At 35.2% G+C, this 23,045-nt stretch overlaps 1 protein-coding gene and 1 pseudogene across 8 annotated transcripts in view; both read left to right on the forward strand.

Moving 5' to 3' along the window:
- The window catches only part of RNASEH2B (ribonuclease H2 subunit B), a 61,669-nt gene that overhangs the window by 37,077 nt on the left and 1,547 nt on the right, over positions 1–23,045 (forward strand). For 7 of the 8 annotated variants that reach the window (XM_039839397.1, XM_039839403.1, XM_039839396.1 and 4 more), the window contains 6 exons: positions 2,827–2,891; positions 4,477–4,582; positions 6,745–6,826; positions 8,204–8,246; positions 12,407–12,487; positions 14,879–15,283. In XM_039839397.1, the coding sequence (XP_039695331.1) occupies positions 2,827–2,891; positions 4,477–4,582; positions 6,745–6,826; positions 8,204–8,246; positions 12,407–12,487; positions 14,879–14,992 (491 nt within the window). In that variant the 3' untranslated portion in view covers positions 14,993–15,283. Of the gene's footprint in view, positions 1–2,826; positions 2,892–4,476; positions 4,583–6,744; positions 6,827–8,203; positions 8,247–12,406; positions 12,488–14,878; positions 15,284–23,045 lie in introns of those variants that run through there. The other variant, XM_039839401.1, reaches the window with a different exon arrangement.
- On the forward strand, positions 11,513–11,631 carry LOC120583949 (uncharacterized; annotated as a pseudogene).

Below are 23,045 nucleotides of genomic sequence, written 5' to 3' on the forward strand. Positions count from 1 at the left end.
CTTCAGTAGGTGAGCGGGTAAACAACATGTGGAATGTCCATACGCAGGATATATATACTCCGTATCACAAAGGAAGGAGCTATTGCTAGCTGCAACAAAATGGAGGAGTCTCACAGAAATTATGTTGAGCAAAAACAGATGGTCACAGAAAAGTACTCACCATGTGATTCCATTTCTATGAACTTATAGAATAAAGCAAAAACAAATCTATCATGATAGCAGTCAGCGCTCATCTGAGGTCTGGGTAGGGATGGGAGAATTGATGGCAAAAGGGCTCTAGGGAACTTTTTGGGGTAATGGTTCCATGACTGTATGTACACATTTGTCCATACTCCTCAAATTGTACACTTAAAATGTGTGTATTGAGAATATGAATATTTACTAAATAAAATTGATTTTTCAAAAAAAATGAAGTAGTTACTGACTCAATACAAGGAGTTAAGCCTCCTGATTTCTGATATTTTTTTTGCTTGCTTTTCCCTCTCCCAGTATCCCCTACAAGATACTATTGGCTCTTGCCCGTCTTCCATGGAATCCAGTGATGGAATGTGGAAAGTAAGGCAGGAGTGGATAATAGCCCTGAGATTTGAGCGTGGGTGCCCAAGAGAGTGGTTTGGGAGGAAAGTGAACAATTTGGTTTTAGGCACACAGCCTCAGCTCAGGGAGGTGAGCTTCCTGGTTGGGTTTGTTTAGTTGTTGAGACAGGATGAAGTCACTCCAGGAAAAAGGTATAGTTGACTTCAGAGGAAGAAGAAGTGGAACTAGAAAAAAAATCAGAGTAAAGGTCACCAGAGATACAGAAAAACCGAGAGAAAAGTTTTATAAAACCATGGAGAAGGAACCAGGGTAAGAAGTACTGAGGCGGGTGAAGAGCTAGTTGATCTTGGTAAAATGAACATCAGATCCACAGCTTTGCTGTCAGCTTGAAAAGGAATCCTGATGCTTACTAGCTCACTCACTGACTTTGGACAGTTTATTGTGATTCACTCAAACCTAGTCCTTTAAGATGGGGACAAATAATGGTATTCATTGGCAATTCATTCTGAGCATTCAGTAAGAAAATGTGTATAAGGCCTAAAAGTACATTAGTTTCTGATGCTATTGTCATTAACAGGTTGTCAGTTCTCATTTGTTCTTAACTAATATTAAGAATTCGTTATGTGTCAGGTATTGTACTCTCGGATTTGTATGGATCATCTCATTTAATAGGTGACTTCTCAAGGTGACAGTATGCACTGCATGTGTAGAAGCTCAGAAAGTGTGGCTCAACCTGTGGTCTCCACTTCTGAAAGAGCATTTTCAGGAGGGAAAGGAGTAGCCTGCAGGGGGCTCAGGGTGTGGGAGAGAGGAAGGAACCATGGCAGATTGTAGAAGTTCTTCCGAGGAATTTGGAGGTAGAGGAAGAAGGAAGTGAGTATCATAGTTGTGGTAAGATTTCTTAGGCGAGACCTGAGCACTGAAGTTTTTTGGAGATTATTTGTTTCAGGCAATAAACAGCAGTTCTAAAATCTGTTCAGCGGCGTGCATTTACTACTAAGTGATTGCTGCATGCTCTTGTAATTCCCCTAATGTCCGTGGGGTGGGACATCATCTCCGAGGAAGTCAGGCCCACCTCCTCGGCCATGGCTCCACAGCTAGCTGTTGGTCCCAGCAGACTTGGCTCTTGGAGAGCAGACCTTGCACCAGAGAATCTTCAGACTTCTGACAGGTTGCCACTTGCAACCATCCCTCTTTCGTTATTCCAGTGACACGTCCTGAGGAGAGCGTACAAAGGTCTGGCCCCCACTCCCTCCTGCCTCCTATTGCCCACAATGCTGATAACCACAGGCTGAAATGGGGAGGAAATGCACAGGAGCTAAGGCCAGAGACCCTGCCAGCCTCTCCCCTATTAACCAGTTCATGGAACTGAAGCAATTTAGTGGGCTGCAGAAAACAATCCCTGGATAAGCAGTTTCCATTTCCTACTATGATTACAGAGGAAAGAAAGAGAAAACATCGTTCTATAGAACCCTAGGATGACTCCCGTAGACTCACACGCACCTGGCCTTAGGGCTTCTAGTGGTCCCAGGATAACTTCTGTGTGGAGACAGAGGCTGGAAGTGGAAGCGCTGCCTCCGCTGATTGCACAGAAACCAAGAAACCCGTGAATGAAGTGTTACCGAGGAAATGATGACATAGTAGATAATGCTAGGTGGATTGTGAGGACAGCAAGTGTAATTTATAAGATGTGAAACGTTTATCCCTATAAAAGGGCCAGGTTGAGCCTATCATAAATCTAAATTGCCCTGAAATAGCAGTGCTTATATTGTAATACAGTGAAAGAAAGAGATTTTCTTCTTTCTCCACGAATCCCACTGGGACAGTACTGAGTAGGTAACGAGATGTATTTTTGGTATGGATAAGAAAGTTCACAGGCATCTACATTTAGTTTCAATTTTATTTTGGAGGATTTTCATTTTTATTTTAGAAAAAAAGTCTTTCATTGAAAACATTGAGGTAAGCTTAAAATTATTCAGAAAAATGAAATTTGCTTAGCTTGTTCATTTTCTGTTTTAAAAATTACCTTTTCTACAGATTTGTTTGTATAATTTGATGATTGTCTTAAATTCCCACTAATTTAATGGCTGGATGAAACCTAAGGTACTCAAATTCTGTTTTGGAATTTATTTTTAATAACTTAAATACGCTGTCAGGTTTGTAAATTGAATTTTCAAAAATATAAACTACTGTGAAATATTTTATATTTTGTATATGATATAATCTTATGAGTTTTATTTTTGTTTAATCCACTGTGCTTAGTATTTTTTTTCTTTTAATTTAATACAGAAATAGGCACAAGGAAATACTATAAGTACAGCAAAGAGAAGACATTAAAGTGGCTGGAAAAAAAGGTATAGTACCTCTCCAGTGCCTATGGCAGAAAAAATTCAGTGCTCCTTTTAAAAAATCTTTAAGGAATGTGCTAAGTTGTAATCCAAAGACTATTTTGTATTTGCAGCTAAGAATGGAAAACTGTATAAAGATATCCAATATGAGAAGAACTCGTTTACTTTTCATTCTTTCTTTCTCATGTGTCTCTGGAGTTAGCTCTATGTTTTCCTTTGACTTGTATTTCCATTTCCCCATGATCCTTCACACTGAACGAAAGAAGTTCTTGCTCTTTGTTGGTATATTTTTGAGTCCTATAAGCCAGATGATACCAGGCCTGATGTGCATCCTGCAGGTGTCTCAGAGATTGATGTTGCTCACACACAGCCAGGCAAGGCTGGGCGGGGGCTGAGACAGACTGGATTTCAATCTTAAAGGAAGTGTGTCCCATTCTGTGTTTGGGTGCTGAAGAGGGATTATCTTCCAGGCATACCCTGTACCTTAGTGCCTAAGAATTAGACCTCATTCATATAAGGTCTAGAGCAATGCTTTCAAATTGATTTAGTAAGTCACGACCAATATCTTTTCTTGGAATGCAATGGGAAGGGGCGGGATGGGACAGGATAGGATAGAATATATTAAAATTTAACAGAGTAAGGGTAAGTCTGGCTCTATGAAACATATATATTTGTTTGAGTATTGGGCTTTTGTGTATTTCTTGCTGTGAGATGTGGCTAAAAAAAGAAATACTTTGAAAACCATTGGTCTAAGGACATAGTGTACTTTCACGTTGATTAAGAACCTCACCAGAGCAAATCTATTGCTGACAAAGTTTTTGCAAGTTGGCAAATTCCAGTAGTTACTGTACTGATTCCTAAGATTCTCTTCTTTTATCTTCTGTGTTCCACCTTGTGAAAAATGTTTGTGTGTCATACATTACTGGGCACATTAGGAGCTTGGGAACATGGGAATGAACCTTGTAGAATTAATCAGGCACCTACTGTGCGTAGTAGTGAAAAGACTGTAAAAGTGCCCCGTGTTTTGCTTTCCATCTGCCTCAGTGGTGGTCTAGGTGAGTAATGAGTGCTTGACAGAGTCTTGGCATTTAGTTTTTGCTCTTAGCAAGTGATAATGACATGAACAGCAAAGTCAAATTTAAAGTCCTAGGAAGTGGGAAATTTACACTATTTATTTTGTTTAGAAAATCATCACAATTAAACTTTGCTCCAGGTTTTGTTCTGAGAGCCTGACATATATTCATTCATTTAATCCTCATAACAACCCTATGAGGTAGGTCCTATTTTTACCCCCATTTCACAGAGAGGTTAAGTAGCAAGCACCTGGTCACAGCAAAAGCAAGCAGCCTGATTTCAGAGTCAGTGCTCTCATACTGTGTTGCCCTACGAAGTCCAGGGATTGAAGTCATCCCAAAATGCTGCAGCTGCTGCTCAGCCTTCCTCCAAATGTGCAGCCGTCTCTCAGCTTCTGATATCTGCTGAGGAAGTAATTCTTCCTGCATCTGAAATGGGTTGAGGACCATCTGGAAAGCTGTGGATTTCTAGAGTTAGTTCAGAATAACCTGATATTCCCCTTTTGGTTACTTCATAGGTTAATCAGACTATGGCAGCGTTGAAAACCAATAACATAAACGTTGGTGCCCGGGTACAGTCTGCTGCATTTTTCTGCAGTCACCAGGTTTCCAGTGACAAGGAAGGTAAGTAAATTGTTTCATCGGAAATGATTTTTGTCGTGAGTAGGCTGTTTATGTATAAATGTCTATCTTGTGATTTTAAAATCTTAATGTCTTAGAAACTTCACATCCTTGCCAGTGTGTTCTCATAGATCTTGTGGCAGGTGTGCATTTTATTTCAGAACTAGGTAATATTTCTACTATAGATCGCTTCTGTCACTAATTGATACTTAAATCATACATTCAGCAAATATTTATTTTGCGCTAATAATAATAACAACCTTAACAACTCTGGCTTTCATTTGTTGAGGGTATATCGTGTGCTAAGCCTTTTACTAAGTTGCCAGTGTGTGCATGTCATCTTGTCTGACCCCAGGAAGTCTCATTTTGTGATGAAATTCTTCAAGCTGTGTCTAAAGTCATATCACTAGTATATGAGCTATTAATAGAATTGGTCTGACTCTTTAGCCCACACTCAACCTTCTTGTGCTGTTCCTAAGGCACAGGGCCCAGTCAGCTGATCTGCTGCATCTTTCTCTCAAGAAGCATATGTCTTACCACAGGTCTCAACATTTCAATTTTAGATGAAAATTGCTTCACTTGGCAATTTTTTATTCTTTTAGATTCTTAAGGTATTCTTTTTCTTTTTCCAGTGTAATATACTACGTGTGTGTGTGTGTATACACACACACACACACACCCACACACACACACACACACACAGATAAAAACAGCTGTATAATGCAAATAACATTCTCAAATGGTAGGACAGAAATTATTCTGACTTTAAACTGCAATTTAGTGTTCCCCATTCTGGAGTTTACAATTCTGAAACATCTGGCTTTATTCATTAAAAAAATAAAAACTGGGAAGGGTGGCCTGTTTGAGGTTGATGGTAATTGAGGCAGTTTTTGATTTTCAGAAATATACCTAGAACACCCTGCACAGACAGATGATGGCTGATTGGTGGACAGCCCCCTCACCATACCGAGTTTACCAGCTGTCAGGGGCTTTGGTTGGCTCTAGATTTAAGGGTCTGGGTTACGGTATACTGCCATTTAGGGTCCCAGCCATAAAGTAAGCTTTATACTCTTTATGCTAGTTAGTTCCTTTTTTTCCATCTTTAGCTCAATATGCTGCCAGAAGAAGCAAACAGATGATATGTTGGCATTCTTAAAATCATTTTGTCTATTCATGACTCATTGGATAATTACTAGCCCAGAACCATGAGCACATTTTGAGAAGAGTTCAATGATAACTTTCAGTTCATTGGCAGTGAAAATCTCTGACTGAAGACTTTGATATCAGGCGGTTCAGGCAGTAGTCACTTTCTAACCAATACTGAGTACAAATTGTTATCTTTACCTGAAGGCAGAAGGGAAAGGAAACAAAGAAGCAAATGAATATCCCAGGAACAAACCTGAGATATTGCTTTTGATAGTTTATATCTCTGTGTGATTATTCCATCTTATGATTAAGTTTGATTATCTGCTAGTATTCTACATAAAATACTGAATTAAAGAACAGGGCTTTAAAACAGATTTTATTGTCTTATGTAACTGTATTTAATGAGTACTCATTTTAGTACTGAGGATCCAGATGCTTTGGAATTAACGATTATGATGATGAGTTTAATGTTGAGTATTAATGTTGAGTTTAGCTTTTTACATTTTTTAAAACATTTTAGTTTGGGAGTATATATATAGTGTTCAGAATTCTTATAAAGCAAGTACTTAACAGACATAATATTTCTCTTAAATAAGCGTACTCATTGTTTAATGATCAGATTTATTCTATATTGAAACAGACCTAGAAACAATTAGTCTTTTAAAAGGACATGAATATTTTATATTGTTACAACTGATTTTTGAACTTTATGTATATTCAATAGCCTAAACTAAGAAAACAACCCTGAATTTTCATTTTAACTATCATTTAGTGGGCATCTACTGGGTTGTACTTGTATTATCTCATCATATATTTGATATTATCTTACATCCTATCTCATCCATCACATCACCCCACTACTCTGACGGGTAGTTATTAGCATCCTTATTTTACAAATGAGGTAAGAGGCTAGGAGCTTAAGTGAGTCTCTTAAGGCCAGATAGAGGCAGAATCTGATTTTAAAATGAGCATAACTATTACTAATTTTTTTCTTTTATTCTCTATTCTATTTCTTTCAGAGGATTATATTCGTTATGCCCATGGTCTGATATCTGACTACATCCCTAAAGAATTAAGTGATGACTTATCTAAATATTTAAAGTAAGTATTATTCATTTTCAGTCATAATTAAGAAGCACCTTTTTGCATCTGGGTTTTTCAGCATTAGGATTTCTTTATGGCTTATCACTTCACTGTTTCTGATAAGAGATTATTCTTGAGTTATGTCATAGACTCTATGGTTTGGAGGTGATTTTTTTTAATGGACATCCATTGATTGAAATGAATTAATTTAGTAGATACTGATTGCAGGAACTCATGTTAGGACTAGAATTATTGATTGGTATGATTTTAGATGGTAAACTATGTTAAAATTATATTACCAGTTAGACTTAACAAATTTAGCTCTTTGTGATCATTTTAATAGAAATAAAGGTGGGAAGAAATATTCTAAATGTCATGTAGAATATTTTTTGAAAGTTACATTTAAAGGTTTTGTATCATTTTCACTGTTATTAGATGTTCATTAAGTACCTTTATTACGCTCAGCACTTGAAACACAATCTGTATCTTTGAGGGCAGAAGAGGGTTTAAGAATGACTTGATTTGCATTTCTTCCTTCATAAAGATCTTTAATATAAAGAAAAGACTTTACCTTAGGGTGGAAAAAAATGTTTTTTGGTTTTATTTTTTAATTTTAGTAACTATTAAGATTTTGTGTGTGTAATGGTTTAATAGCTTTCCCAGATCCTTATAATAGCTTCCTCCTCTGATACATGAAGATAAAATAAGTTTTTAATAGATAGTATTGCTGTTTTTAGCAATTGCATAGGTCCTACTTTAAAAAACAATTAGTAGAAACTGGTTTCTGCAGTGGTTAAAATATGTTGAAAGCCTGCTTTAAATTGATATCCATGCCCTCTGTTTAATATTTCTCTGGATTTTTTTAGTCATGACTTATTATCTAGATAGAAACCTTATGTCTTTGTATTCCTTTTTTTTAGATTCTTTTCTTTACACTGAAATTTTTATGTTTTGGTTAAATATTTGGGGAGAAAGCTATGTCAATTAAACTTCTCTTTAATGGAAGAAAGATAAATTTTGTGTCTTTTTGTCAACAGTTAAAATAATTTTAACTTAAATATATGCTAGATTCATCATTTATGAAGAAAAAATACTACAATGCCAAAGCACAAATTTGTAAAGGCTGAGGAAAAGCAATTCCATCTCAACAAAAGAGTTCTAATTTTATTTTTTTTTTAGTTCAAACAATTTTAGTACAAGAAATTGAGTAGTGAAACAAAGATTTATTCATTTATAGAAGTTGCATTCTTTACCCTGAGGTGATTGCACAGTGAAATATTTGGAGGTGAAGCTATCAGAAACAAGTAGGACTTAGTAAATCTCAAGTTGGCCCAGTCTTTCTGTTGGCTTGTCTATGAAAAACCATGATTGTGATTCTTATTTTTTATTTCTTAGGCTTCCAGAAACTTCAGCTTCATTGCCAAATCCTCCATCAAAGGTAAGAAGCTATGACTAAGGTATCTTGGGGAACCTGGAAAACTGTTATACTTTTACCACATAAGTTCATTTTGTTCTGGTCTATTTTAAAACACACTCAATCCACCTTTCATGGAGTGATGTTAATATGGAATAGAGATTGTACTGGGATTGCCATCAGTATTTTTTATTTTTGTAGATTTTACCTGAATAATAAAATACTGTCAATAATAGTTGGTTTTAGCCAGATACCTATGTAGAAATATTATAGATATGTAATAATAATTCATATTCCTGAGTTAGCCAAATCCTATAATTAACTTTATTAATCACCAGGAATACTTTATATATAACTAAAATTCCTTTTGCTTAACCTGATTGTCACTAGTACAAAGATGCACAGAGAATAATTTTTATAATGCAAAGAATCCTTTGAGCAAGGATGACCATGCTTTTTTTCTATACTTGAAGTGATCGGTGCAGTGTGTACGCGATCATTATCTGTGAGTGGAAAGGCTTTGCCTCTTCCAGATGTACTCAAACTGCCACCCACAGCACCTCTGCACTGTGGACTGCAGCTTGGGTTTGTCTCCCAGATTGGGAGGGTAGAGAAGTCAGTCCTAAACCACACCTGATGGCACACTGTCCAGGCCTGACCTCAGGGAAATAAACACATGCACCAGCCTGTCAGTGAGGTCATTCTTCCACCAGCAAAATAACAGATGCCTTGAAAACGTGAAGTGGACACGTCGTGGATGTTTAAACAACTTTCTTTTCCCCCTACCTTTCAGGTGGCCAGCATGCTCAGGACTTTTTTGTATCATGTCCTGTTTGGAGGTCGTGGTCGCTCCAAAAACATTTATTACTTTGACTTTTAGAAAAGGATGGAAAATTTACAGCACATCAGTATGAGTTGTGGGCCATTTTCAACTGATTGTCAAAGGAGGTTCATCTTTTACTCTCTGGAGGAATAGCGCTGGGCAGAAGTCAGTTGCTGTAAGGTCTAGGGTCAGACCCACACTTCTTCCAATCCAGTAGTCCACTATCTCTGGCAGTAGCATGAGGGGACGTACTACTATAACTAAGAAAATAGGCGTATTTGTTATTTTCTTATTTCTCTCCCTCCAAAAACTAAGCATATTTTTTTCTCTCAAATATCTGTCTTCCTTGGTAACTTAGAGATCATTAACGAATGGATCTAAACCAATTCTTGAAGGTTTTCGCCTTTCATTCCATCTGGAGTAATAGGTTTCATAGTTTATTCTTCTTGGACCCAATTTTCTATTTTCTTATTTTAATTTCCAAAATTTAAGTTCTTTGTGATTTCGTCATTTATGATTTAGATTAGGGGTCAGCAAACTTGTTCTGTAAAGGCCAGATAGTAAATACTCAGGCTTCGAGAAGCAGATGGTCTCTGTCGCAGCTACCCAACTCTGCTGTTGTAGTGCAGAGACGCCGCAAACAATTCATAAACGGACCAGCGTGGCTGTGTTCCAGTAAAACTTCTTTTATAAAAGCAAGCGGCCAGCTGGATTTGGCCCATGGACAGTAGTTTGTCAAGCCCTGATTTAGATCTTGGAATCTTTTTTCTCCTAAATCTCAGCCTTACCTCCTGGATTATTTTAGATGCTTTTCAATGTTTCCTGCTCTGTTGTGTCTTCCTGGAGCTCCAGTGTACACATTGCAAACTGCACTGGATGATATACCATAGTTTAAACAAGCATAGGGTAATGTCTGCTGCCAGCTTTCCTGTCTGTGTCCAGGATTTGATTGATTTTTACAATAATTATAGTTGCTTGTTTGCAGGAAATATGTTCCACTGGCTATTAGGTATCTTTGTATCTGTGTTGTAATCGATAGCACAGAGCCTGTCATCCTTAATATGTTTTGCATTATTTTCTTACTATCATATGTTTGCCTGTGTTGAAACTCAGCTTCCGACCCTCACCCCCTTCCATCTTTTGAATTTATCACTGTCAGATAGCAGAGCTGAATGTAATCAGTGGATTTGGAGATATTCCTGGTTTCTTCTTGCAAATCATTTGCAAAAATGATAAGACCAATTCGTCTTCGCCGTGGTACTCGGCCATTTGCTCTTTCTTTCCAGAACTGTACCCATTTGTCATGTCCTTTGTTATTGTCTTTCCAAACCACTTTTCTATTTCTTCTGAAACATTTCCCCAAATCTACAGTGATTCAGTCTTTTAAATAACAAAAATTTAAGTAAGTATAACGATTACGTTTTTTTCCCCAACATATTCAACAGTGTGCTGGGAATAACATGAAAACTAGTTATGTGCAAAGGCTGCCACAATCATTTTCTTTTTTATAAGTACTTATAACTGGTATCTTGTTTGATAGTGGGCCTTTAAAGCACCCGAACAAGTCAGTCATCTTATTAAACATTTGATATTGATAAGGAAGCACCTTTCATCCTACGTTCTTGCCATGAACATTTTTTTATTTGACTTATCAGTGGAAAGTGAACATGCCCAAGTGTTGATGAACATCTATATTAGAACCTTTTGCAGCGGAGGAGGAAAGCAGACATCCTTATAACTTTTAAGCTTCTTGCAATGTGAAACTATTATAGCCTTCATCACTATTATCTGTGAGTTCTACTCTCCTATTCGAAGATACTTTCCTATTAAAAGTATGCATCACCTAAATACCCTTTATTGTCTTAATTTTAGTAGAAACATGTATTAAGAAAGTTGCTTATACACCTACGTTCACTTTGCTGGTAGGTAGTTCATACATGATAAACTAGTCTTTTTCTTTTGAAGATTTGTTTGCTAGAGGTTGCTATGTGGCCAAGAGAAGGTTTTGTCCCATTATGCGATGTATTCCCAGATACCCTTCTGTTTGTTACAGTGAAGAATTTTCAAGACATGCTGTTTTATCCCATGTTATGCATGTGCTGTGGCATCTTTTAGCAGTAACTACTAGTTCTTTGTTTATCGAAAGCTGGGGTGTGAAGAGTCAAGCTGGGAACAAATCTGTGTTTTCCAAGGTGAATGAATCCATATTGGATCTTGTCAACCTGCTGTCTCCATAAAGAGCTTAAAGATCTATAAAACTCCGAGTTGCGATCACTGTGTAGTCGCTGCTCCATGTTAAACATCAAAACTTATCTGCCCTGCTGTATGCCTTTTACATAATAAATGTGACACCGTTCCTTCTATAATATGACATGAAGGCTACAGTCTAATTCTTGACAAGATTCTTACATTTATCGGTGTAAAATGCTCATGTGAAAGGTAAAAACATGAGTAAAGGTTGACTTTAGTCTATGGCCATACCGCCCTGAACATGCCTGATCCTGTCTGATCTCCGAAGCTAAGCAGGGTCAGGCCTGGATAGTACTTGGATGGGAGACCACCCAGGAAGACTGGGTTCTGTAGGCGTAAAAAAAAAAAATAAAAATAAAAAATAAGGTTGACTTAGTTGCATCGGGCCCAATGGAAATAGCACTTGTACAGAAATTGAGATCTCATCCCGAGTCCCCTACTAAGTGGCTTCGAGCTATTTGTTTAAGTTCTCTGTGCTTCATTCTCCTGCTGGCTGCTTGCTTTGCAAGGTTCTTATTGTTTGGATAAAATGAGATGATTAAATCGAAAGGAAGTTAAGAACATGAAGCTATACAAAGATGATAATAAGCTATGTTCCTAAATGGACATTATACCAGCCCAGGAAGTGAATAAAGTGGGGGTTCTGGCTGGACACCTGTCCCCCTTAGAGGAAATTCTTGTCTTTCCTTTTGTGTCCACGTTCACCCCCTTAGACTGTCCTGGAAGTCAGCAGTCACCATCCCTGGTTCATGCAAAGCATGTGATCAATACTGCTAGACTGCCTTGAGGCTGCGGCTGGGATTTGGCGAGTTGTACTCCCCCATTACCAAAACTGCTCCTCAGAAGGGCTCCTCAGAAACCCCACTTTATTCACTTCCTGGGCTGGTATAATGTCCATTTAGGAACATAGCTTATTACCATCTTTGTATAGCTCCATGACTTAGTTCCCTAGATAATCAGCAACATGTAAAAGAGCTTATAGAAAGTAAGCCGTTTTCAGGGTCAGCTACTCCATTTGGCCTCCTGTGAGTCCAGACTGCACATGTTGATTCTTTTTAAATGAATGTGTCAAGGTGACGTTTGACACCACTTCACTGCTCTAACATTGCAGAAAGTAAAGTTATCAGATGACCCCGTAGAAGCAAAAGAAGATTACACTAAGTTTAATACTAAAGATCTGAAGACTGAAAAGGTATGTGTGTCCAGATGTGGTGGCATACTCTTGGACTCAGTGAGTGATGCTGCGTGAGGGCATCCAGGAACAACTGTATGCTTGATTGCGATTTTACAGTTTTAACCATGAAGAATTATTAACGTGTTTCTGTGACTTAAGTCATTAATTCAGAATTGTGAATGATAATGAAAATGTTAAGCAAGGAAGAATTTTTAGAACTCAAAGGAAGGCAATGTTCATAGCAAGAGTGTGCCAGAACTTTGCTATGTATTTGTAGTTGATAGGATGGGGTGGAGGGAGAGAGCTGCATAGGTAATGCTTTGTCAACTCTGCTGCCAAGAAGCTTCCCAGAAATTATGAGGATGTCACAAATCATTAGTAACCCCACTATTCAGTAATATTTTTGTAACATTTCTTAGTGTTTTATCTTATACATGCATTATAAATACATATATAACTTTTTAAATTGGCATTAAGTGTAATATATATACACATATAGTTTTGGATTCTGCCTTTTTCATTTATCACTATATTGTGAAAATGTTCACATGTCGTTAAGCATTCTATGAAAATTTATTAATTTTTCATCATATTCAGTCATGCATGTTATTTTATTTCACCATATGGAAATATAATTTATTTCATCATTCCTTTATTTTTGGGCACAGGTCACTTCTGCTTTTTTGTTTGTTTTTATGAAGTGATACACATTCTTATCTATAGTCTGCATCTCTATATGATTATTTCATTAGACACACTTGAACTAAGAGTAAGACCTTAGAAAATGCTATTTTATTCAGAAGATAATCTGATTATCAAAAGATAATCATGAGGTCTCTTCATGATTATTGAGATACACATATGAAGTGCTTTCCAAAAATTTAGTAGGAATTTGTACTCCAACATTATGATTTTTATTCTTGAAAATTTTTGCCTGTGTAATTAGGCTACACTTCTTTAACTAGAAAGGTTAATTGTTCTTGCAAATGCGTATTGCCCTTTTGCATTTTTGCAAATTGTCAGTTCATGTCTCTTGCCTGTTTTTATATACAATAGTAAGTCTTCTTGTTCGTTTGTAAGAGTATTCTAAATTAAGGCAACACTTTTTATGACATATAAAGTACAAATAATTTTCCAATTTGTCTTTAGCCATTTCATTTGATTTTAAGTTTTAAGTTTTTCTGAAGATTAAATATAGAAATCATTTTTTCTTTATGATTTTCTCATTATTTTTTATGCTTAGGGAGACCTTGCCCATCCCAAAATAAATCAATTTCCACTTAGGTTTGCGCAACATTTACTCCCTTTATAGTTTAAAGTTTTTTAAAATAGATTTTATTCTTTAATTTATATGCAGCTTACCTAGGCATGATTACCTAAGGGATAATCCAACTTGAGATATGCCTAAATAGCTGGTTATCTCCATGTTTTCTGTAAGCAGGGGCACTTTGGAGTTTCTCTGTGAGAAGTATTTCTGCCCAACCCTTCTTACTGCACATTGTATCTCCTTGGGCACAACACCAGTGAGACCATTCTGGGTTGGACCAGAATGTCATTTAAATGCAGGGGATAACTTATTTCAAAGAGATTGTCACTTTTGACTAACCACTAAATTATAAGTAATAGAATGTGAGAAGCAAAATTTCAGTGATCAAACACTGTGCTCTGAAAAGATGCTTTGGCAGTGACTTTGTCTCACAGTTCCCAAGGGTGGCAGCCTATTTTTTTTCTTTGCTGAGTCCTATTTTTTATGCTTCTGCTAAACAAGTTGTGATGCATCAAAGTAAAATCAGCTGCTATTTACCTTCTGCTAGGGCATAGTAAAAACAAACAAACAAAATGACCAGGAAGAGATAAATAAAAATTTACAAAGCTGGTAAATTTGTAGTCAGCTTTTTGGAAGGTATTCTTTTGTTGGAGGGAAAATGAAGCAGCTAGCTAGTCTGGATTCTTTGCAATACAGGTTGTCTTTTCAGTATAATAGTGTCCTTGGTTTCCCATACAGCCTCTGAATAAAATCAGATGGTAAATTGGTGTGAATTATTCATCATGTAGTAATACAAGGCTGTAATTCCTCCTTCTGACAATTGCTGCCTGTGTCAGTTCCATTGTTTGTGTTATTGCACTTAATGCACCCTCCAGAATTATTCCCCCTAAACTAACGTTCCACTCCTTAGAAGGCAACGGTTTGTCTCCTGCCTCTTTTAACCCATTTTGTCTCGTAGGTCTGAGTTCTGAATAGAAATCAGAACTTGTTTTTAATAATCACTTCCTTATGAGTCATGTTAGCAGCAGATGATTGTTCCTTTAATGAACCTTGAGACATGCATGGTCTGGTTTGATTTGCATGTAATATTTATAAATGTTACATTCGTAACGTAACAATTTTTCTCTTATTTTCATTGACAGAAAAATAGCAAAATGACTGCAGCTCAGAAGGCTTTGGCTAAAGTTGACAAGAGTGGAATGAAAAGTATTGATTTCTTTTTTGGTGCAAAAAGTAAAAAAATTGGAAAGATTTGAAACTTTGAAAATGAAATCTAGCAAAAATATTTGCCTTTTACATATTCCATTTTTGTCCTTCCTCCATGTTACTGTACTTTCTGACCCTTAATCACCACTATTTGAAATAAAATAGGAGCAATTTTCAAATTCACTGGAACACTTCTTTGTATTTGATTTTTATGTTCCTGAAGAAAATTTGGGAAAGTAATTGTGGACTTTGGAGTCTTCTTTGACATAATGAAAAGTAATCAAGTGAATAGAATTTACCTCTAGCATCAAATTTCCTCAATAAACTGACATGTGACAATATTTGAGTGTATGCCTATTATTTTATGCAGCTTTGCCACATGATAGCTGTAGCAATACATTTTTCAATATATTAAGAGAAATCAGATAGTGAAACTATCTGATAAACTACTACTTTTTAAAAGCCTTTAGTTTTTGGCTTTTATTTAATGGTATTTTGTTTTGTGAATATATGTTCTTTGTAGAAATTAGAGAAAAATATAAAACAAAAATTGTATTTTCCTAAGTTTTACCCAGAGATAATATAGTGTACTTTCTTATAATAATAATTTTTAAGGGAATTATAATTTTATAACTTTTTTCTTGACATCATTTTGTGACATTTTTCCAGGCTATGAAAGTATTCTTCATAATTATGCTTTTTTAATGACAAATTTTTGATAATAAATTAATTATTTGGTTATTTGATTATTTAATAACTATGACCCTATTTTGGCTATTTAGATTTTTTCCAAATATTCACTCTTTAAAGAATCAGATTGTATGTAAATATTTGTCCACATCTTTTATTATTTCTTTAGAGTAGATTTTTAGATATGGGCTTACTTGTTCATAACTAAGTTCTCCAAATATGCCAAATATGTATTTGTGGAATATATTTCACAGAAAAATTATAGTATCTTGTGCTATAACAAATGGTGGTGTGAGTTCTTTTCTTATTCAATGCCATCTTGTTAGCTTTGAATATTATCTTCACAAATAAGTGAAAAAGGCATTTTATTGTAGTTTTAATTCACATTTCCCTGATTAATAAAGATGTTAAACATTTTTCATATTTATCACTTGTCATCTTATAAAGAAAATTATATGTTTATGTCCTCTGTTAAACTGTTGGAATGTCAGTATTTTTCTAATGGACGCTAAAAGTATTCTGTAACTTAAGGACATTAATTTTTATCTACCATGTTCATTGTAATTTTTGGGGGGGGTTGCCATTTGCCTTTAATTTTGTGTATGATTTTTGTCATACAGATTTTCTCTGGTTTTTATGTAGAGATATATTCACTCTAAAATAGTCTGTGAGTAAAGCTCTAATTTCATTATTTTCTCACCAGTTTATTTTTCCACTAGATCTGTAGGATTAATTTGTCAAGTTCCTAGAGTAAGTGCCAATGGGATTTTTATTGAGATTCTGTTAGATCCATAAAATATTGGAAAAAAACAGACATCTTTACAAAATTCAATATTCTCGTTCAGGAATATATAGTATTTCTCTGTATTTACTAAAATCCTCATTATACCTTTCATTAATATTTTGTTCTTCATCTTCATATAGATTCCGGATACTTCTTTTTAAGAAATATCTCTAGGTATTTTTGTTGCTGTAATTGAAATAATTTTTTTTTCAGTTAGATGTTCTAACTATTTTGTGATAAAGTGTTATATTTTTATATATTTATCTTCTAAATAACCAATTTACTAAACTATTAACCTAAATTTTTTTATATTATTCATATTGAGTTTTCAATACATAATAAGATACATAATCTTACTCTGAAAAAATTGTGTGCAATTCTTTTTAATGGTTATACTTCTATTATTATCTTTTATAGCATATTGCCATGGATGAGACTATCTAGAATAGTGTTGTAGAGTAATAACGGTAGTCATCTTTGTCTAATTTGTAATTTTATTAATGTACCTTACCATTAATTCTGACATCAGTTGTTGTAAATATTAAAGTGTCCATTTTTTATATTTTCTTTCATATTTATAGTTCCTTTAAAGTTTAAATTAGTAATTGGTGTGAGTTGTAGCAAATATCTTTTTGGGACCTATGATTAGGGAGTATTTATCACTATTAAACTGTACTTGAGTCCCTACTTGACAGTAGGTAAAGGATAGTATAGTAGATGTTCTGGTTTTGCTATTGTCAAATCTAGTTTTCAAGACTTTTTTTTTTTTTTAGGATTTTCACATCTATATTCAAAAGTAATATTGCTGTTAGGTTTTAGTGTCAGAACTATCCTAGCTCCCATCTTTCCTAGTGTTCTGGAAAGAATAATATTGCCTAGGAATAATCTATTTCTGGAAAATTTAGAAGAAAATAAGTGGTGAAATTGTCTAGCACCAAGCCTTCTCTTTTTTGTTAAGGTCGATATTATCGTCTTTAATCCGGAAGAATTATTCTTCATCAAACATTCACCCAGAAGTTTTAAAATCTGATGATTTTCTAACTCCATCGTTTCTTTTATATTTATTTATTTTATATTTAGTTGGTATTTTTCATAAGGAAGAACTTTCCCTTCTCTACTTATTTATTCATGTATGAACTTATATCATTATGGACTTGAAGACTTTTATCTAGTGGGTTATGTTATATTAGTTTGTTGTTATTTATTTTGATGCTCATATTGCCTCAGAAGGGCCAGTGGGAGCTCCTTCAAGCTGACCTCTGTATCTTTTTGGTATTTTCTTATCATTCTTTAAAACTCCCTCACTTCTTCCTGGACAGGCTATCCCAGGCTCCTTTTGTACGTTCTCTGCCCAAGCCCTGAAATTAGCCTCTTTTCCAAGGAACCAGGGTTCCTTTTACTAAAGGGATATCTTTTAGCATGTGCAGTATCATGATGGATTTTTGAATGTTAAACTAACTTTACTTTCCTGAGATAAACCCTACTTGGTCACAAATAAAGCTGGCCTTATAAAATGACTTGGGAAATCGTCTCTCATCATCCGTTTTCTGAAAGAGTTTGTGTCAGATTGGTGTTGTTTCTTCCTTTCGTGTTGGACGGAATTCACTAGCGAAGCTATTTGGCCCTGGAATTTACTTTCTGGGAAGAATTAATTACTAGTTCAATTTTTGTAATAGATATAGAGCTCTTCTAATTTTCTCCTTCTTGTGCTAGTTTTAGTAATTTACGTCTTTTAAGAAATGTGTCTATTTCATCTAGGTTGTCAAATTTCTTGGCAAAAGTTGTTCCTCATATTTTTATTATCTTTTTAATATCTGTGGATCTGTAATGATTTCCTTTCTTTTATACCTGATATTGGTCATTTTTGTCTTCTTTTTTGTTTTCTTGATTAGTCCAGCTAAAGATTTATTAATTTTTTTAAACCTTTTTAAAACATCATTGTCTTCTGGCTTGTATAATTGCTGATGAGACATCTGTGATCATTTTTATATTTCTTCTACTTTATATAATGTGTCCCTTTCGCTCTGTCTTCTTTTAAAGTTTTTTTTCTTATTAGTTTTTAGCAAGTTGATTATGATTTATTGATATGATTTTCTTTGTGTTTATCTAGTTTGTGGGTCTAAACTTCATCAAATTTAGAAAGTTTTTGGCTAATATTTCTTCAAATATTTTTTTGTTCTCCCCCCTCCCCTTTTTTCCTCACTCCCTCAGAGTCTGTGACTCCACTTATATGTACACTAGGCCACTTGATATTGTCCTATATGTCCTTTCAATGACTTTCTGGCCATTTGTTTTAATATTCCATTTTAGTTTCTTTTGCTGTATTTTCAAGTTTATTTTTTCATTGATGTCTTTTGTTTTTTGTTTTTTGTTAAATTTTGAGGTAACAGTGGTTAATAGGTTTACATTATACTCTATTGTGTGCTCACCACCAAAAGTCTAATCTCCTTCCATCACCATGTATATGACCCTCTTTACCCAGTTCATGTACCAATGTGTTTGATATTTCACATATGTGAAATTATATGTTTTTTGTTCTTTTCTGTCTGACTTATTTCATTTAGCATAACACCCTCCAGATCCATCCATGTTGTTGCAAATGGCAGTATTTCATCATTGTTTATGGCTGAGTAATAGTCCATTGTATATTTATACTACATCTTCTATATCCACTCATCTGTCAGTAAACACTTAGGTTACTTTGTTTCATAGTGTTTCATCTTCTATTAACCTCAGTAAATTTTTACTTCAAAAATTGTAATTTTCAATTGTAAATGTCCCATTTGGTTCTTTTTTATGTATTCCCATTTCTTTCCTCATTATGTTAACGTTTTCATTATAATTACAATAGCTGCTTAACAGTCCTTGCCTTGCTAGTTCAATTATCTCTGTCATTTCTGGGCCTTTTTCTCTCTCTTTACTTTTTTCTTTTAAAATATTTTTAGACTTATAGAAAAATTGCAAAAAACATTAAGGAGTTTATATATACCCTTTATCCAGCTTCCTCTGACATTAACACCTTACATAACCATAGTGCAATTATCAAAACTAAGAAATTTACAATAATACAATACTGTTAATTTACCACCTTATTTGAGTTTCACCTGTTTTTACACTGTTGTTTTTCTGTTGCAGAATCCAATTAACCCTGTATTGCTTTTAGTTGTCATATCTCTGTTTTTACACTGTTGTTTTTCTGTTGCAGAATCCATTAACCCTGTATTGCTTTTAGTTGTCATATCTCTGTTTTATCTAATGTGTAAGAGTCTCTCAATATTTGTCTTTCAGTGACCTTGACATTTTCAGACTATTGGTCAGTTATTTTGTAAAATGTCCCTCAATTTATGAGATACTTTGAAACTATGCTAATTTCCTGTTTTCTCGTGATAATTTTATAATACTAATTTTATAATAACTAATGATACTACAAACAACAAACACTGTATAGCATTTATGTGTTTGGCACTGTTATGAGTACTTTACATATAACTCATTTAATTCGCAGAACAGTTATAGTTGTAGGGCAGTGTGCCATTGGAGCCAGGATAGTGACACTCAACTCAAAGGGCAAAGGATGAAAAAAAAAGACTATTTAAATACTTGAATTATCACCTCTATTGAAGACAAGCTAATTAATATCAGGAACTCAGTACTGTTCAAGTTTGGGGTCTTGCAGAGTGCTGGACACAGAATGTACAATTGGTAAATGTTCAGTTCATGCTACGTAGATAGGTTGGATAATCTAACCAGCATCCTCACTAGTTGAGACTTGACTGTTTTTTTTCCAAGGGTCAAAGTCAGGATCTTGATATACCTTGATCTTTCAAAATATCTAAACTTTTATCTGGCCTTCTCTTTGATCCTTGAATATGCCTAGCTGTACCTACACTGGTGTCTTCGTATGACAGGTTTATCTTTATACCCCTTCCTCTAGATCTTCACATCATTGGTTCCATCTTGTCATTATTTCTTATCTCAAGAATCATTTTTTCAGAGACTCAATTCTGAACCTTCCTCACCTGTCTCACCTGCCTCCCCTGATTCTAACTCTGTCACTCTTCATCCCATTTTCCTGCCTTACCTTCTTCACAGAACCTTGCCTGGCTGGTTCTCAGTTATGTGCACAGCACCTGCACCAGGCAGCACAGAGTAAGTTTTCAGTTAAATATTTATTGCATGAAATAATCAAGCAATCTGTAAAGGACATCATTGGGGTCCTTGACACTGTATGACTGAACCTAGAAATTCAAGGTTCATTCTGAAAGTGGGTTTTCTGTGATGCTCTTGAATTTGACATCCAAGGACATATTCATAAACTCATTCTTAAACTCCTAGTGGAGGCTTAAACTTCAGTAGAAATAGATAAAATCTTTAATCTCCGTAGATAAAGGACTGAATTTTCTTCTGTCAGTTGATTGAACTGTATTTGCTAGTCATTTTACCTAGCACAAGATCTGAAGTTAAAATATATTGTTTACATCTGTGTGGCAGTGTTAATATTAATAAATTTGCTTTTATGTGGCATTTAGAGATTATTTATATCAAGCCCCCTAAATTATTGAAGTTTGAGAATATATGTGGTCTATAAAAACTTGTCTTCCCAGCAGCTTTTTTCCCAGCTTTTTTGAAGTATAATTGACAAATTAAAATTGTATATATTTGAGGTGTAAAATGTATTTTTAATACACACACACATACACACACACACACACACATTACCACAATCAAGCTAATTAACATATCTATTACCTCACATAGTTACCTTTTGTTTATGTGGTAAAAACACTTAAGATCTACCCTCTCAGAAAATTTGAAGCACACAATACAGTATTATAAACTATAGTCACCATGTTGTGCATTAGATCCCAAGAGCTTTAAATAGCAATTTTGTTTTCTTTCATTCTTGACTTTACCTTTGATGCCCAGATGAAAATCCTAATCTCACTTGCAATGTACAGCATTACTAGGAATTGAACAGTAACTGAAGAATGAAAGACTAAAGGTATTACACATGCCAAGTGCTGTTTTGGGAATAATATCAGAAACATATCAATATGGGCTTATATATACACATATGCTTATACATATATGTATACAAACACATATATATAAATGTACATATGCAGACAGGCACGTATATTATTTAAAACTCTTTAAGGAATTTCAAACTCGAGGCTTTTTAGACTATTATACTAAACATTAGGATACTTTACCTTACTCAACTCCTTTGGCCCTTTGCTTCTCTTACATCATTTTTCTTTTTGATTAATGTACTGAGTTTGGGGAAAGCTTCAAAAACTATCTGCAAACTATAAAACCACTACATATACAAAAGAGCCCCCATCTTTTTCATGAAATCATAGATATTTCTGAAACTGATCTCAGATTACCAACATTCTTTCCTTTTTTATGCCTGGTTAATCTTCAATTTAAATTTCCCTCGTACTCTGACTCTCATCTGCAACGTTTAGTGAGAATCGGCAGCTGTGCACTTTTGCTTCTGAGAGACATCAGGTGAAGGAAGGGGTTTTCGCTCACGGCCAGCCTTGGCGATCTCATCTGCAAAGGTTTGTACTTCCGTACTCCCAAGGAGATTCTCCTCCATCAGGTTTCCTGTGGATGTCAAGTGGAATTGTGTTTTGCTGGTTCAGGTCTCTTTCTTGTGTGCTACTCCCGAGATATTTCTTTTAATTTGGGGGCCTTAGCAAAACACAAAGGCAATTTGGAAATGAGAAACTAAAATATACCCATATACTTACTAAATGTAAAGTCCTGTTTATATTGTATGAAATATGGTATGATAATAACAGTAATGAGATGTCTTCATCTTTAAAAATGTAAGTGAAGTGAAAAACCATGTATCAAACTAAACTAAAACTTTTAAAAAGTGAAGTAACTGTTCTAAAACGACCAATTAATTTAAAGTAGCTGGATTATATCTGGTAGTAGTCACAGTCTTGCCTTAATTCTGTGACTTATGGACGAATCACCAGCTTTGCTGGCCCACAGTCATGTCTTCTGTGTGAGATGAGACCAGACCAATGAGCTGTTTTATGTTCTTCCTGTGTCGCTGCTGCTTGAGGAGCCTCATCTCCTTTACACCTGTGAGGAAAATGCTTTTAGAGTTAGCCTCTCTCCAGCGCTTACCATGCATCTGGTACTCTAACTCTAGATGGATTATCTCATATTTCCTCGGAAGAAAATCTAGGAGGAAATACACCAACATGCTCATACTGGATATTGTGGTTTTCAGGGTACACTGCTTTTTCTTCATTTCCCATACATGATATTACTTTGTGGTGGAAAGAAATCCAAAGAGCACAATTATTGGAAAGTAATAAAAACTGACAAAGTGCTTTGCAATTTTTAAGCGCTTTTCACATGAATTTATGTGTTTAATACTTCCAGAAACCATATGACACAGTTGGTTTATTTTACAATTTATTTCCCCCATTTCACAGTTCAAAAAGGTAAAGTCAGCTTATTTGCCCGAGGTCACACAGCTAGTAAAGAGCTGAGCCAGAACTTAAACTCAGGACCTAAGACTCCCAGACTGTGCACCAAGTTCTTTCTCCTCAGAGGCCCTAACTTTGACTTCGACTGCATTCTGGGAAGGCACCCCTCACCAG

Source organism: Pteropus medius, unplaced genomic scaffold (assembly GCF_902729225.1).
Source record: "Pteropus medius unplaced genomic scaffold, Ma_sr-lr_union100, whole genome shotgun sequence".
Taxonomy (NCBI): Eukaryota; Metazoa; Chordata; class Mammalia; order Chiroptera; family Pteropodidae; genus Pteropus; species Pteropus medius.